Source organism: Trichomycterus rosablanca, chromosome 21, assembly GCF_030014385.1.
Source record: "Trichomycterus rosablanca isolate fTriRos1 chromosome 21, fTriRos1.hap1, whole genome shotgun sequence".
Classification (NCBI taxonomy): Eukaryota; Metazoa; Chordata; class Actinopteri; order Siluriformes; family Trichomycteridae; genus Trichomycterus; species Trichomycterus rosablanca.
In genome coordinates this window covers 4,187,606-4,202,475 of record NC_086008.1, presented here as the reverse complement: position 1 = coordinate 4,202,475, position 14,870 = coordinate 4,187,606, and the positions used below count along the sequence as shown (strand labels likewise).

At 42.0% G+C, this 14,870-nt stretch overlaps 1 protein-coding gene across 1 annotated transcript in view; it reads left to right on the top strand.

Moving 5' to 3' along the window:
- Positions 1–14,870, top strand: part of nf2a (NF2, moesin-ezrin-radixin like (MERLIN) tumor suppressor a) — a 48,990-nt gene that overhangs the window by 18,015 nt on the left and 16,105 nt on the right. The window contains exons 5-12 of the mRNA XM_063017629.1: positions 1,426–1,509; positions 4,504–4,572; positions 6,618–6,700; positions 7,767–7,842; positions 9,071–9,205; positions 11,020–11,094; positions 12,471–12,584; positions 14,269–14,391. Coding sequence (XP_062873699.1) covers positions 1,426–1,509; positions 4,504–4,572; positions 6,618–6,700; positions 7,767–7,842; positions 9,071–9,205; positions 11,020–11,094; positions 12,471–12,584; positions 14,269–14,391 — 759 coding nt within the window. The remainder of the gene's footprint in view (positions 1–1,425; positions 1,510–4,503; positions 4,573–6,617; positions 6,701–7,766; positions 7,843–9,070; positions 9,206–11,019; positions 11,095–12,470; positions 12,585–14,268; positions 14,392–14,870) is intronic.

Genomic DNA, 14,870 nt, shown 5'->3' with positions numbered 1-14,870 from the left:
TACCTTGTAACTCAACGTCCCCTAAACTCAAAATCTTTGAAACTCGATGTCCTTCGTCGAGAAATTTGTACCCTTATACTCGTTTCCCTTAAACTCGATGTGTTCAGTTTGTTTTAAAAAAAATATGTATTTAATTTCAAATGAACAATGAACGGCTGCTATGTTCGGCGCGCGGCTTGAGCGATGCGGTAATACGTCATCAAAGTGCGAATATGAGACGAATCTGCATTTGTGTGGATTCACTCTGAAAGCTCCACGTGTATCTGTGTTTATCTGGATTTTCCTCACTGTTTCACTTTTAAACTTGTGTTACAGCTCGAGGTTCTGAGAAAGTGTTTGTATATTATATTTGTGTTATTGTCAAAAACAACCCCATGATTTTACATGAGCCTAAAATATCTGCAGTTCCACGGGACCATGGATGCATTAACAGATTTCCCAAACATCCTTATGGGAAAAAATACCTTGAAACTCAACGTCTTTTAAACTCAACGCCAGTCCCAGAACCGATTGACGTCGAGTTTCAAGGTACTACTGTACATGTGACATTTTTTTCCCATGGTCCGAGTGCAGGGTCAAAAATCGTATGGCGCCCATAGAACCCAGAGGGTTAATGGCCTCGCTCGAGGGCCTAACAGTGGCTGCATGGCATAGCCGGGATTCAAACTCAAAACCTTTCGATTGATAGGCCAGATCTCTGCCCACTAGGCTTCCCCCCTTTTAAAAAGCTGTGCACTGCCCATTATCTTTTCCTCAAGGGCTCACAATGACAGGTCTGTATATCAGTAACATCAACAAGTGTGCACTTAGTAGGGGGCAATGCAGTAATTATTGGGATTTTGTGATAAAAACCATCATTTGAATATAGGTGTCCTTACACTATATGGCCAAAAGTATTTGGACACCTGACCACGATCCGTTTCAGCTATAACAACAGCCACCTTTCTGAACAGGCTTCTTACAAGACTTTGGAGGATATCTGTGGGAATTTGTGCCCATTCAGTCAAAAGAGCATTTGTTTGACTGGACAATGATGTTAGTCAAGAAAGCCTCAGTTGATGTTCCAGTTGATTCCAGAGCTGTTCAGTGGGGCTGAGGTCAGGACTCATTCATGTCTTCATGGAGCTGCAACTGGACAGGGCCTTCCCTAAACTGTTGCTTCAAAGTTAGAAGCATGTAATTTCCTTTATTATATTCCAGGTGTTTTCTAGAATGGGACTACTACTGTATACTAACTTGCTCATCCCATTTGCTTCGACCGGCCAGCAGAGGGCATCCCCTGCTTGACCACTATTTCTTTCCTCTCCTACCGACGCCCAGCCAATCATGTCTGTTTAGCTGCCTGGCCAGACGATAGCACAACATTCTGGATCAGTTTGATCTAACATTGCTGCGTGTTTTGAATCATTTTCTTTTTTCCTGCAGGTAAAGCAGAAGATTCTGGACGAGGAGGTGTACTGCCCCCCTGAAGCTTCGGTGCTGCTCGCCTCGTACGCCGTCCAGGCTAAGGTCAGTCCTCGTAGGGTCCATTATAGATCTCTGTCCGTGACAGATGTCAGCTCTGCCTCAGCCTTCTCCTGACGTCGGTCCACGGTTCCATCAGTCATCCCAGCGTCCGCTCCGGTCAGGAACGAGTCTCCTACAGCCGGCGGCTCTGTGATTGGCATCTGAAGAGCTTTTCAAGCCATTTATCTGTAAACCTCAGCTAACTGCAGGGACCACAACCTACATTCAATTTACTTCTCTCTCACTTTCTCTCTCTCTCTCTCTCTCTCTCTCTCTCTCTCTCTCGCTCTCGCTCTCGCTCTCTCGCTCTCACTCCCTTCAATCAGATCACCAAAGTGACTCTACAGTTCTGTTTTTATGGTTCTCTCTCAAGTGCTTTTCCTCCTCTTCTCCCCATTTCTCATTTCTTGTACTTTTGCTTTTATGTTCTCATGTTTTTTTTCATTCTCATGTTCTGTCCTTTTTTCTACTAAACAAACAATATTTCAACCCTTTTTCTTAACTTTATTGAAGCCCCATTGGCAGCTATTTTAGCCGCAGCAGTTCCAGTCTTCTTCAGTTTGTCTCCACAAGCTCCACACACTTAGATTTAGGCAGTTTATCCCATTCGTAGGCACGGTGGCTCGGTGGGTAGCACTGTCGCCTCACAGCTTTGTCTGTGTGGGTTTCCTTCGGGAGCTCCGGTTTCCTCCCACAATCTAAAGACGTGCGAGTGATGTGAATTGGAGATACAAAATTGTCCATGACTCTGTTTGACATTAAAAATTTGAACTGATGAACCTTGTGTAACAAGTAATTACCGTTTCTGTCATGAATGTAACCACAGTGTGTAAAACATGACGTTACAATCCTAACAAATAAATAAGAACACTTTGTTGAAGCCCCTTTGGCATTCTTCATAGCTAATCCTCTCAAGCTCTGTCAGATTGGAAACCAGCGTCTGTGAACTGCCATCTGGTCATTTTACAAATGTTCCATGCAGTTTAAGTCTAGGCTACTCTAGGACAGCCCCAGTCTGAGTTTGCATGCACTTTGGTGCACCCCCATAGCGTGATACTGCCACCATCATGTTTCTGTGCTAGTGATGCCACCATGCTTGCTGTTCTTCTGCCCAGAGAGTCCAGTTTTTGTCTCATCAGACCAGAGAATCTTTTTCCTCAAGCAGAAACGGATTCACAGTTGCTGGTTCAAGCCCCACTAATGCCAGGTTGCTACTATTTGGCCCTTGAGCAAGGCCCTTGATTCTCAATTGTTTGAATTGTATTTGGTCATAATTGTAAGTCTCAAGGGCGCCCAGGTGGCGCAATTGGAAATGACTAGATTGGGAGATAAGGAGGGGACGATCCCGAAAAAATCCACAACTTTTTAATTTATGACAATTTCCTGATACCTTTTTCTCCCGATTTAGCGTAGCCAATTAGTCTTACCGATTGCATCCGAGGAGGGTATATTCACCTGCCCCATGCCCCCTCTGACATGTGTGCAGTCCCTCGACCCCTTCTTTTCTGCCACGCCACGGTGGATTCGCAAATGACGCTGGATATCACGCACAGAGAGAGACACGCACCGATCTCCATGCTCCTCCACTTCTGCACTGCCACCTTGGGTTACTAATCAGAGACCTTACACAGCGTAGATGACCCCACCCGCTTATTAGTCCGGTCGTTTCCCACCCAACAGACTAGTGGCCAGTTTTGTCTGCTGCAGGCACTGACAATTGGGCTCGCTAGATGGCACCCAGCCGACCGGTAGCAGAGCTGAGATTCGAACCGGTGGAGTTGGCGAGTATCCGGTGGCGCTGGTGTGCTAGCTGAATATCACACTACACACATAGGCGACTTGTAATTATGCCCAAATACAATCCAAACAATTAAGAATTAAGGGCCTTGCTCATTGACAAATAGTAGCAACCTGGGATTGGTGGGGCTTGAAACCCACTTGACCACTAAGCTACAACTGCTCCACAACACATGAAATGGGTTTCTATAATTTTTTTTTTCAACTGTGTTTACAAACACTTTTCACTAGAGTGTTTTATCTGCGCACTTATTTTCAGATTCTTTCTTAACCTGTTTTTATTTTCTCACTTACCGTCCTGGATTCCTCGCTTATGCTCTCTTAAATTCATTTAAATGCTCTTTTATAACCACGCTAACCTGTTTATCTTAAATTCAATCCTCACTTATTCTCTCTTCTTTAAATTAGACTTGTTCTAAGAAATCACAAGAGACAATTTCATTTGATCCCCCCCTTACCCCGTCAGCATCTTCTTCCCTTTTGTGATTTTACATTTCCCTCTCGTCCTTTTATTCAGAATTTCTCTTTTTCTATTTTCTCATCCTGTATTTCAGTCTCTGTTTGCTCGTATTGCTTAACGGTCGGTTCCCGCACTGTTGTTTCGAAGAAAAGCAATTTGTGGGCGCGTCGCAGGAGGGCCGTTGTTAGAGAGGCTGAGGACTGGAGTGGATTGTGATGAGACGTGATGAGTAACCTGAGCCTGACCATCAATCTATAATCAGATTAGCTTAGCAGCAGAACGAATCTGTGCTTCTGATTTATAAATATGTGTTATCAAAACAACAACAACTAAAAGCTGATTGGGTTTGATAGACAGAAGCCACTTCTGTCCACTTACCTGTTTAGAGAGGAGTAAACAGCGTGGATGCTGCTGTTCGTTGAGTTGTAGCGGAGCGGTAAGGGGCAGAGAAGATTGAAATGGGAGGTGGGGAATGAAAGGTGGTGAGGTGGAGGCCAGACAGCAGATAGCAGCTGAGAAATAACCAGCGGCAGGTAAAGTCAATAAGAAGAAGTCTGTCGGTGTAAGAAGACGAGTAAAAAACGTCTCTGTTATACAAGAAAAGAACTTTAAAACTTAATAGCAAAATAAAAAAATAAAACAATGTGAACCTGAATTATTTATAGAGATAATTGTTTATGTTTCGTGTCTGTATGGTTATGTTGTGTTTTATTTAATGTTGCTTTATCTTGTATGTGCAGTACGGTGATTATGACCCAAATGTTCACAAACCTGGATTCCTCTCACAAGAGGAACTTTTACCAAAGAGAGTAAGTCGTTCATTCACTGAAAAATGTACTTTACTTTTATATAAACGTCAATTTCAGTATTTCATGTTTTATATACAGTATTCATAATTGATTTAAACGGGGGTGGCAAGAAAAGAAACAGGATTGAACGTTAAAATTGGGTTAAAATTGTTTATTTTTAATGAGAACATTGGTGTCCTTACACTGTAAAGCTGTAGGCACACAGACTAGCAACCCTGTCTGCTGAACTATACACAGTAAAACATCTTTGTGGCATTTCTTAGGTCGGGTATTAATGGCTGTGTGGCCTCTTACAGTAAGACCATCTTAAGCATCTAATATGAATAATACTGATTTGTAGAGGTGATGTAAAGCACACTATTATTGGACTCATCATTGGAGCATTTGACTGTATTCTGCAGTGATAAGTCCTGCATTACTATCTGGCTTATGCTGATGCAAGGAAACCTGTACAGAGATGCAGAGGCAGCTGTAAAGTTCGGTGAAGGAAAAATTGTTCTTTATGGATGTGAAAGCAGGACAGGAAAAACACAAATGCTCTCAAACTTTGCTGCTGTCAAAGGGTCTGTCAGAAGCGTCCAACGCTTCTTCAGCGCTATTCTCAATGATTTAATTTGTATAAAGGTGCACAAGTGTCATTTATTTAAGCAATAGAACACGAGAGGGAGTGAATAACATCACGGCTGTGATTCGGTCGCAGATCATCACAGCCATGATGTTATTCGCGATAACACACGACCTCAAGTGTTCTATTGCTTTTATGCAACAGTTTTTTACAAAATAAAGAAAGAAAATAAATCAAAGAAGCCCTGAATTTCATATTAAATATGCTTTAATATTGACAATACCTTCCACCAAAAAGTAGTTCCACAACGAATATAAAGTTTAACACTACAAAGCAGACATCCCAAGTTGCAGAAACTCATTTCCGGGAGGTAAGAACAACAAGAAGAAAAAGGCAAGAACCTCAGAAGGGAAAAAAGAAATAAAAAACCTCTCACACACACCAAAGGATTATGGGTGATAACAGAACTTTTAGAAGCTGTTAACTGGTCTATTAAGCTAACTGCTCACGTTACAAACACATTAATGTTCCCTACATAGTGCACTAGATTGTGTATCAGATCGTGGATTTATGTTCCCTACATAGTGCACTAGATAGTGAATTACACAATTGGTTATGTTCCCTACGCAGTGCACTAGATTGTATATCAGATAACACATTCATGTTCACTACATGGTGCACGACAATATATTAGACAATTGATTTATGTTCCCTACACAGTGCGCTAGATTGTATATCAGATAACTGATTTAAAACGCGATCGGGAATAAAGGCTGTGTCGCCTGCGTGCGCGTTTGTGTGCATGAAGCTCGTCGTTACTGGCAACGCGTCAGCGGAGTAATACAGTCGTGGTGTGAAAAGGCCGTGCTGTTATCACGAATATCTGCACGGTTAGAACGCTTCTCAACCAATCAGATTGTAAGGTCGGAACTAACTGTTGTATAATTGTAAATGTATTTGTTAATTGTAAAAGTCAGGGACAGTTTAACCGTTTTTGGTACACAGAGGGAGTGTATTGTGCCACCTCAGCCTGTTGGTTTGAATGGCCTGAGGCTAATTGTGTTAGCTTAGTAAGTTAAAACTGCGCTGCCGTAATCGCCGTCTAAGTAATCGCATTAGAATCGTCTCTACTGAGGCAGCTGTCTATATGAACACCTTGAATCAAATGGTTGATAGAGAAACAGCCTGATTGAGCACAAATACCACAGACACACTCCAAATTCCTTTGGAAAGCCTCCACAGGTTTATATAGTTGCAAACGTTAATCCACCTTAAAATTAAAGCTACTGAGCTTGTAATGGAATGTTTAACAAGCTAATGGTCAGGTGTCCATATACTTTTGGTCTCATGCTGTTCCAAAGTACTGTTAATGTGATACTGTTATTTTAGACTCCTCAGGGCTTCAGTGTGGTAGTTTTTATAATGTGATCGTAGGTCTTTTAAAGCTCTCTCACTGAGGTCTGGGCTTTGTGGTGCACAGGTTATTAATCTGTACCAGATGACCGCTGAAATGTGGGAGGAGAGAATCACCGTGTGCTACGCTGAGCACCGAAGCAAGACCAGGTAACACACACACACACACACACTCTCTCTCTCTCTCTCTCTCGGAACAGCTAGTATTCTGCATAACGCACGTTTTCTGACTGAAATTCTGTGTATTCTGAATTTATATTTCTCATTCAGAACAAGTTGATGCACTGCAGCTCATATATTTAAATTCTACCACCACACACACAAACACACACACACACACACAAACACACCGCATGGGTTGGCATCATATCAAAAGAAATCATGCAGGAGGCAAGCGAACAACATTTTCAATCACATTCATCTTACACAAATTCTTTTTAGTTATTTTAGTCTTTCATTTGTTTATGCTTGTCCACCATGGGGTCGGGGGGGGAATCTCAGCAGTGCTATCAGCCTGTCAGTTGTCTGCTCAGACATGCAAGGTGCACTTGTCGGTGCGCTCTCAGTGCTGGTCCCAAGCCCAGATAAAATAAAGAGGGTTGCATTAGGAAGGGCATCCAGCTAAATCTCAGCTCTGCTATCAGCCGGCCGAGCTCCTACACAGACACACGATTGGCTGTGTGTCTGTAGGGGGAGGGACAACGACTGAAACTGGGTTTCTTGTCGCTTTGGTTAGTACAACCTCTGCTGACTGGTCAAGGTGACTCTCCACACGTGATTCTGCTGTCTGCTAAACCCCGCCCCTAGTGGGTTAAAAGAACCGATCAGTGGCTGTGACTGTAGAATTTTACTTGAGAGACAGTGTTTACACAGCACATGCAAATAATGTCCTAATGCCATCCTAAACCACATCATACAGTAAATGCTTCATATTGTGTAACTATACCATTCTTAATGCACCGGTTAGCTAGACATCCTGTTTACTGCAGTATGATGTGGTTCTTTCTCTGTTAAGGTTCTGTTTTTTACTCCTGCCAAGGGTAAATCTATCTGCAGAAGCACTTTTACCAAATCTATTTTTACCATTTGTTGGTTTTACTCTCCAAACAAGAACAGTTTGACATATTGGCTGAAAATCTCACTTCTTGAGCTCAGCATGTAGCCTTATAACAAATTATATAATTTCCTCCATCTTTCATGTTTTTGTTTGTTCCAGAGACGAGGCGGAGATGGAATATTTAAAAATAGCCCAGGATCTGGAGATGTACGGGGTCAATTACTTTTTGATAAAGGTAAGAACCACTCTTACTGTACAATGATTTCTGTGTGGAGTTACTCACAATCTCAACACTGCAGTTATCACTCTCACTCTGGGACGAGCGCCTGTTGCCCTGATCTCTTTTGCTTTCACTTCGTTGCTCCTCCATGTCCGGCTGAGGTCAAAAGTTTACTTGGAGTGGTGTGTATACCGTGGGATGCTTGGGACTTTGTGTCTTAACAACTAGACTGCATTATTCTTTGTCCATAAAGCAACCTGTAGCTGAAACCAAACATGCCACACAGACAATCACCAGCGAATCTGGTCAGATCAGACGTCAGTTTTTGATCTTGTTAATAAAATCCCCCCCCCCCCCCCCCCCCCCCCAAACAGAAATTAAGAATTTGCAGCTCCAAACTTTTCTGCAGAGCTCGAGTTTGCTTTAAATGAAATATTAATCTGTTGAATCATGCTGCAAAAGAACAAACAAGGAGAATGATGGGATATTTTAGAGTGGCATGATCAGGCTTCTGACTTTCTGACTTCAGTTTGATCGTTGAACTAGTGTTTGTTTATGATAGTATTTTACATTACTGCCACTTTCACAACATTACACTTTTTGTTTTATAAAATAAAGTATACAAATTGTTAATTTGATACTGAGTTTTCTATTGTAACATCATTCTATAAGCTCGTCCAATAAACCATCTTTGTCTGAATGATGGGCTATACTGCTTTACAGGATCAATAAGCTAATTAAAAAGTTTCTTTAGTAAAGCGCCTTTTTACCTAATAAGGATCCGAGATGCAGCATTCGGAGCTAAATCTGAGCGATCAGGGTCACCTGACATTCCAAGTCTAGAATTATAAAGCTACAGGTAGAGAAATCTAACCTATGAAATGTTAACAAGGTCATTTCATTAGTTTAGGTGACTTCTCCACTATGATTTAGCTCCCATTCTGTGGTATGTGCATGTACAGTATTTACAGTTCTGCATGTATGGATAGAATTGGTCTTGTTTTATTTTTATTTTTTTCTCAAATAATGATAGTATCCAACTTTGGAAATGCTACTTATCTGGAAATCAAGGGATTAATTAACATCAGGTGTCACACCAAGGGCTTTGAGTGAAGCGAATCATTTAGCGATGCTCTTGTTTTATGTCTGTTGTGTAACGTGAATCTGGCTGATCTGTCAGTAGAACTGTCCATGGTGTAGCTTTGTTTTTTAGGATCCAGCTGATGTTTATATTGTGTTGCAGAACAAAAAAGGAACCGATTTGCTCCTGGGTGTTGACGCCTTGGGTCTGCACATTTACGATCCCGACAACAAACTGACGCCCAAAGTGTCTTTTCCCTGGAACGAGATCCGCAACATTTCCTACAGTGATAAAGAGGTACACATACTCATACTCATCCGTTATATTTCACTCACCGGGTTTTAGGATGCAAAATTCTGAGCGCAGTGTAAAATTTCAAAGCCTCAATAAAAGCAGTCAGCCAAAAACCCTACATGGAGAGTCCTGATTGGTTCAAATTTGACTTGTGACTTTCTAGGGCAGATGGAACACCTTTATTTGTGATATATACATACACTCAGCCATAACATTAAAACCACCTCCTTGTTTCTACACTCACTGTCCATTTCAATGGTCAGGACCACTACAGAGCAGGTATTATTTAGGTGGTGGATCATTCTCAGCACTGCAGTGACACTGACATGGTGGTGGTGTGTTAGTGTGTGTTGTGCTGGTATGAGTGGATCAGACACAGCAGCGCTGCTGGAGTTTTTAAATACCGTGTCCACTCACTGTCCACTCCTACCTAGTTGGTCCATCTTGTAGATGTAAAGTCAGAGACGATCGCTCATCTGTTGCTGCTGTTTGAGTCGGTCATCTTCTAGACCTTCATCAGTGGTCACAGGACGCTGCCCACGGCGCGCTGTTGGCTGGATATTTTTGGTTGGTGGACTATTCTCAGTCCAGCAGTGACAGTGAGGTGTTTAAAAACTCCAGCAGCACTGCTCATACCAGCACAACACACACTAACACACCACCACCATGTCAGTGTCACTGCAGTGCTGAGAATGATCCACCACCTAAATAATACCTGCTCTGTGGTGGTCCTGTGGGGGGTCCTGACCATTGAAGAACAGGGTGAAAGAGGGCTAACAAAGCATGCGGAGAAACAGATGGACTACAGTCAGTAATTGTAGAACTACAAAGTGCTTCTATATGGGAAGTAGAGCTGATAAAATGGACAGTGAGTGTAGAAACAAGGAGGTGGTTTTAATGTTATGGCTGATCGGTGTATACATACAGTGTTCAGTACTTCTTTGGAAGCTTGGTCAGATCGCAAGGTCACCGAACCTGGAATTGAGAGGGTTAAGGGCCTCGCTCAAGGGTCCCAAGCCTTTAAGTTGGTAACCCACAGCTCTACCCATTAAGCCACTACTGATCCTAGTAATTCAGCCAGCCAGGAGTCGAACCTGTTAAACTGTAGACGGTGTAAGATGTTGATGATGTTGTTGGTGGACAGTCAAATGTCAGATATATTAAATATGGATCAACAGCAAATGATCCTGCAGTCAGGAAATACAACACAGAACAAGAAAAGATCTCTCCAAACAAAGATCAGAAGTGTCCAGACTCTGTATGGATGTGAAAGCAAGACAAGCAACGTCGATGCCCTTATATTTTTAGTGCTGATGAAAGCTTTAGACAGTAGCTTGAACGGCAAAGAAGACAAACAAATGTATCCTTGAACCTAATCAAACCAAACCGCTCACTTATAACCCAAATAAGCATTTTATTTTGGACACTTTATAAGAAGAACTGATTCTTTGGAAAAGACTTAGAGGTAAAAGAGGAAGAGGACGGCAAGCAACAAAATGGATTGATTGCACAATGACACATTCATTACAATGAACCAGCCAATTAGAAGCTTGAGGACCCAAGCCGTAGACATAATGTTCTGGGCATCGACTGGGAGATTAATTAATTAGTTTTACTTTTTACAATGTGGACTCTGCTCATCCAGCCCCAATCCAGCCCCTTCTTAATCCATTCTGTTAGAAGTGTTAAGCGCATGATCCTGTTCTAATTACTCGAGATGAGAATCCCTTCATTAGTACATTTGGGATGATAGCTGTTGTTCTCTGAAAGGTTCACGAGAGCCTCCTCATGTTGTTTGTGTCTCATTTTATCTGCAGTTTGCTATTAAGCCGCTGGATAAGAAAGCTGACGTCTTCAAATTCAACTCCTCAAAGCTGCGAGTGAACAAGCTGGTGAGTCCATCATGGACCTTATTTTTTACGTTGATCTACACTGTATTGTTGATACTGGCAAATATAATATATGGTCAAAGTATGTGGACACTAGGACTGGGTTGTATGACCAAAAATTTGTATCACAGTATTTTTACCAAGGTTTTTTTTATTATAAATTTTTGTTGTATGACTGGGACTTTATACTGTATAAGTCTGTGGCTCGTTCTATTGACAAGAGCACATAGAATATAAACCATTTTAATTTCATCATGTATATAATGAAGGTTTTGAGCACTATAAGTTTGAATGATTTAAAAGGTTTAAACTTTGGGGAAGGCCCTTTCCTTTTTGAAAGACATTTAAGTGTTAAGTTGCGGTCATTGCTGCTAAAGGTGGTGCAACCAAGTTTTAAGTCAGGAACATTTGGTTGCATGTACAGGTAACATGATGCTATTCCTCAACCCTTGGAAAATATTCCTTCCAGATTGGTAATACACCTTCCTAATATTGTGTTGGTCCCCCTTTTGCTTCCCCATACACAACAAACTGTGATGCTCTGTGTATTCTGACACCTTTCTATCAGAACCAGCATGAACTTCTTCAGCAGTTTGAGCTACAGTAGCTCGTCTGTTGGATCGGACCACACGGGCCAGCCTTCGCTCCCCACGTGCATCAATGAGCCTTGGGTGCCCATGACTGTGTCGCTGGTTTACCACTGTTCTTTTCTTGGATCACTTTTGGTAGATACTGACCACTGCAGACCGGGAACACTCCATAAAAGCTGCAGTTTTGGAGATGCTCTGACTCAGTCGTCTAGTCATCACATTTTGGCCCTCGTCAAACTGGCTCAAATCCTCACGCTCGCCCATTTTTCCTGCTTCTAACACAGGTTTGAGGATAAAATGTTCACTTGCTGCGTAATATATCCCCCCCACTAACAGGTGCCGTGATGAAGAGATAATCTGTGTTATTCACTTCACCTGTCAGTGCTCATAATGTTAGGCCTGGTTGGTGTATATAGAGTATATGATCAATAACTGAGCATGACCGTTCCACTGTGTACAAAACGGGGTCCCAAAAGTTTGTTGTGTAGAACAATGAGAACCCTTATTTTAATCTCATTGAACAACATTAAGGATAAATTGGAATGCTGGCTGTGAGCTAGGCCTTTTCATCCACAATCCCTACCTGACCTCACAAGTGCTTTTTGAACATATTGTACACATTTCACTCAAATACACTTTAACTTTTGTGTAAAGCCTTGAAGCCCATGTTCATGCTTACGGTTCTGAAAATGAGATATCCAGAGTGCTCATGGGCAAGTGTCCACATATATTTGGCCATATTTTGGATTTGTCTTGTATAGAATAGTCTTTGTTTGTTTTGGATGTCAGATTCTGCAGCTGTGCATTGGCAACCACGACTTGTTCATGAGGAGGCGGCGGGTGGACTCGCTGGAGGTGCAGCAGATGAAGGCTCAGGCTAGAGAGGAGAAAGCTCGCAAACAGGTGAGAGGGACGGACAGGTAGATGGAGATCATGTGATCAGCCTGAATATTAGAATTTTAAAAAACTTGTGATGAGCGTAAATCGCCTCTCGTGTCTGCACCCTTAAAAACTGAACTGGCATCGTAGGGTACGTAGGGCTTGAGGTGCTCGGGTGGAACAGGGGCTTCCCTGCCCACCTTGGGTTCAGGTCAGGAATAGATGAGTTGTCGTTGAGCCCTTGAATAAACTTCAGCAGGCTGGTCACTCCTGCAGGGATTCAGCACTGGTCCAAGTTCACTCCACTTAAAGCTCATGGTTCTTAGTGTGGTTCAGTGGAGTCCTAGAGCTTAAGACATGGCTGTGTAGTCTTTTTCAACTTTCTTCCATTAAATTCTTGAAATATTCATGGATCATGGCATGGTGTTCCTGTAGAAACTTTGAGGTGAAGGATTTAGTTTGATGGTAAGATTTGAAGATAAGCAAGACTGACTGAAATGAGCTGAACTGGCTTTCTAGTTACATTTTGAACAGGTTGATTAAGTAACCAATGGTGCAGTGAGGGGGGTATCTGTGATGGAAAGCTTTGTCCTCTTAATTGGTGTCTTGTTTTGTTTTTGTTCCAATTCCCTTTTGTGTATTGTGTTTTGTATGATGATCTAAAATTGTACAGTGTGACACAAAGATGCAGCAGCAGCCATACTGTGGAATTAGAATTAAGGGGGCAATTACTTTTTCACACTTTATTGAATGAGACCAGTGTTGTGAAGCTGAAGGAGCGTCTCCTGTTAAAGACGCCGCCTGATATTGACTTTTTATTCACAAACTCACACACTGGTTACAGACTGCTTCTATATTCAGTCACACTGAAGATTCCTGACCTTCTATAAACATGTATAGATTCCTCTCTCTCTCTCTCTCTCTCTCTCTCTCTCTCTCTCTCTCTCTCTCTCTCTCTCTGTTTATATCACTCTCTCTCTTTCTCTATCTCTGTGTATATATATCTTTTTCTGTATATATACTATATATATACCTCTATACCCTCTCTGTCTCTCTCTTCCTTTCTCTTTCTCTTTTCCTGTCTCTCTCTTCCTCTCTCTCTTCCTCTACCTCTCTCATTCCCTCTCTTTCTTTCTTTCTTTCTTCTCTCAATCTCTCTATTCCTGCCTTTCTTTCTCTCTTCCTCTATCTCTTCCTTTTTTCTCTCTTTTTTCTTGCTTTCTCACTTTTTTCCTCTTTATCTCTCTCTTCCTCTCTCTTCCTTTCTTTCTTCCTCTCTTTCTTTTCTTCCCTCTCTTTTTTGCTTTTTCTCTCTTCCTCTGTCTCTCACTCTTTCCCTCTTTCCACTTTCTCTTTTCCTCTATCTCTTTCTTTTCCTCTTTCCACTCTTTCTCTTTCTTTCTCTTGCTCTTCCCCTCTCTTCCTCTTTTTTTCCTCTCTCGTCCTCTCTTTCTTTTCCTTTATCTCTTGCTATCTTTCTCTTTTTCTTTCTTTCTTTCTCTCTCTCTGTTTTCCTCTTTCCACTTTCTCTCTTTTCCTCTTACTCTCCCCTTACTTGTCCTATTGCTCTCTGTCACTTTCTTTCTCACCCTCTCTCTTCCTTTCTCTTCTTCTCTCAGTTCAGTTCAAAAGTAGCTTCATTGGCATGACAAATACGTACGTTCATATTGCTAAAGCTCTCTCGTTTTTCCCCTCTTTCTCTCTGTAGATGGAAAGACAGAGGCTGGAGAGAGAGAAGCACTTGCGGGAGGAAGCTGAGAGAGCCCGTGATGAGCTGAAGAGACGATTCATTCAGCTGCAGGATGAAGCTCTTATGGCTAATGAAGCCCTGGTGAGCACGAACCAATCGACTATGGACAGAAGCTCAGTCCTAATACTAATGCAGCTCCGAGATGAATGAGAAATCTGGGCCATATTCACAAAATCAAAAAAGTAGCTTTCAGTAGGATATTGGAAAAAGCTGAACATGTACCTACTGCTCCAGATTTTGACTTTTAGTCCTTCAGCAACTTCTGACAGGTTCCTGACTGATGGAAACTTTAGATTACTGTCAATTTCATTAGTTTATTCCCCCAATTACTTTGTGTTCTGTGTGACTGTTCGTTGGCTTCTATGGTGCATTCACATGAGTAGTGGCGGTAAAATGCAATCAAAGTGACCAAGACACGAATCTGCATTTGTGTGGAATAACCATCAGATCCAGTCTGAAAGCTCCACATGTATCTGTGTTTATCTGGGTTTTCCTCACTGTTTCACTTTTAAACTTGTGTTACAGCTCGAGGTTCTGAGAAATGGTGAGAATCAGCTTCT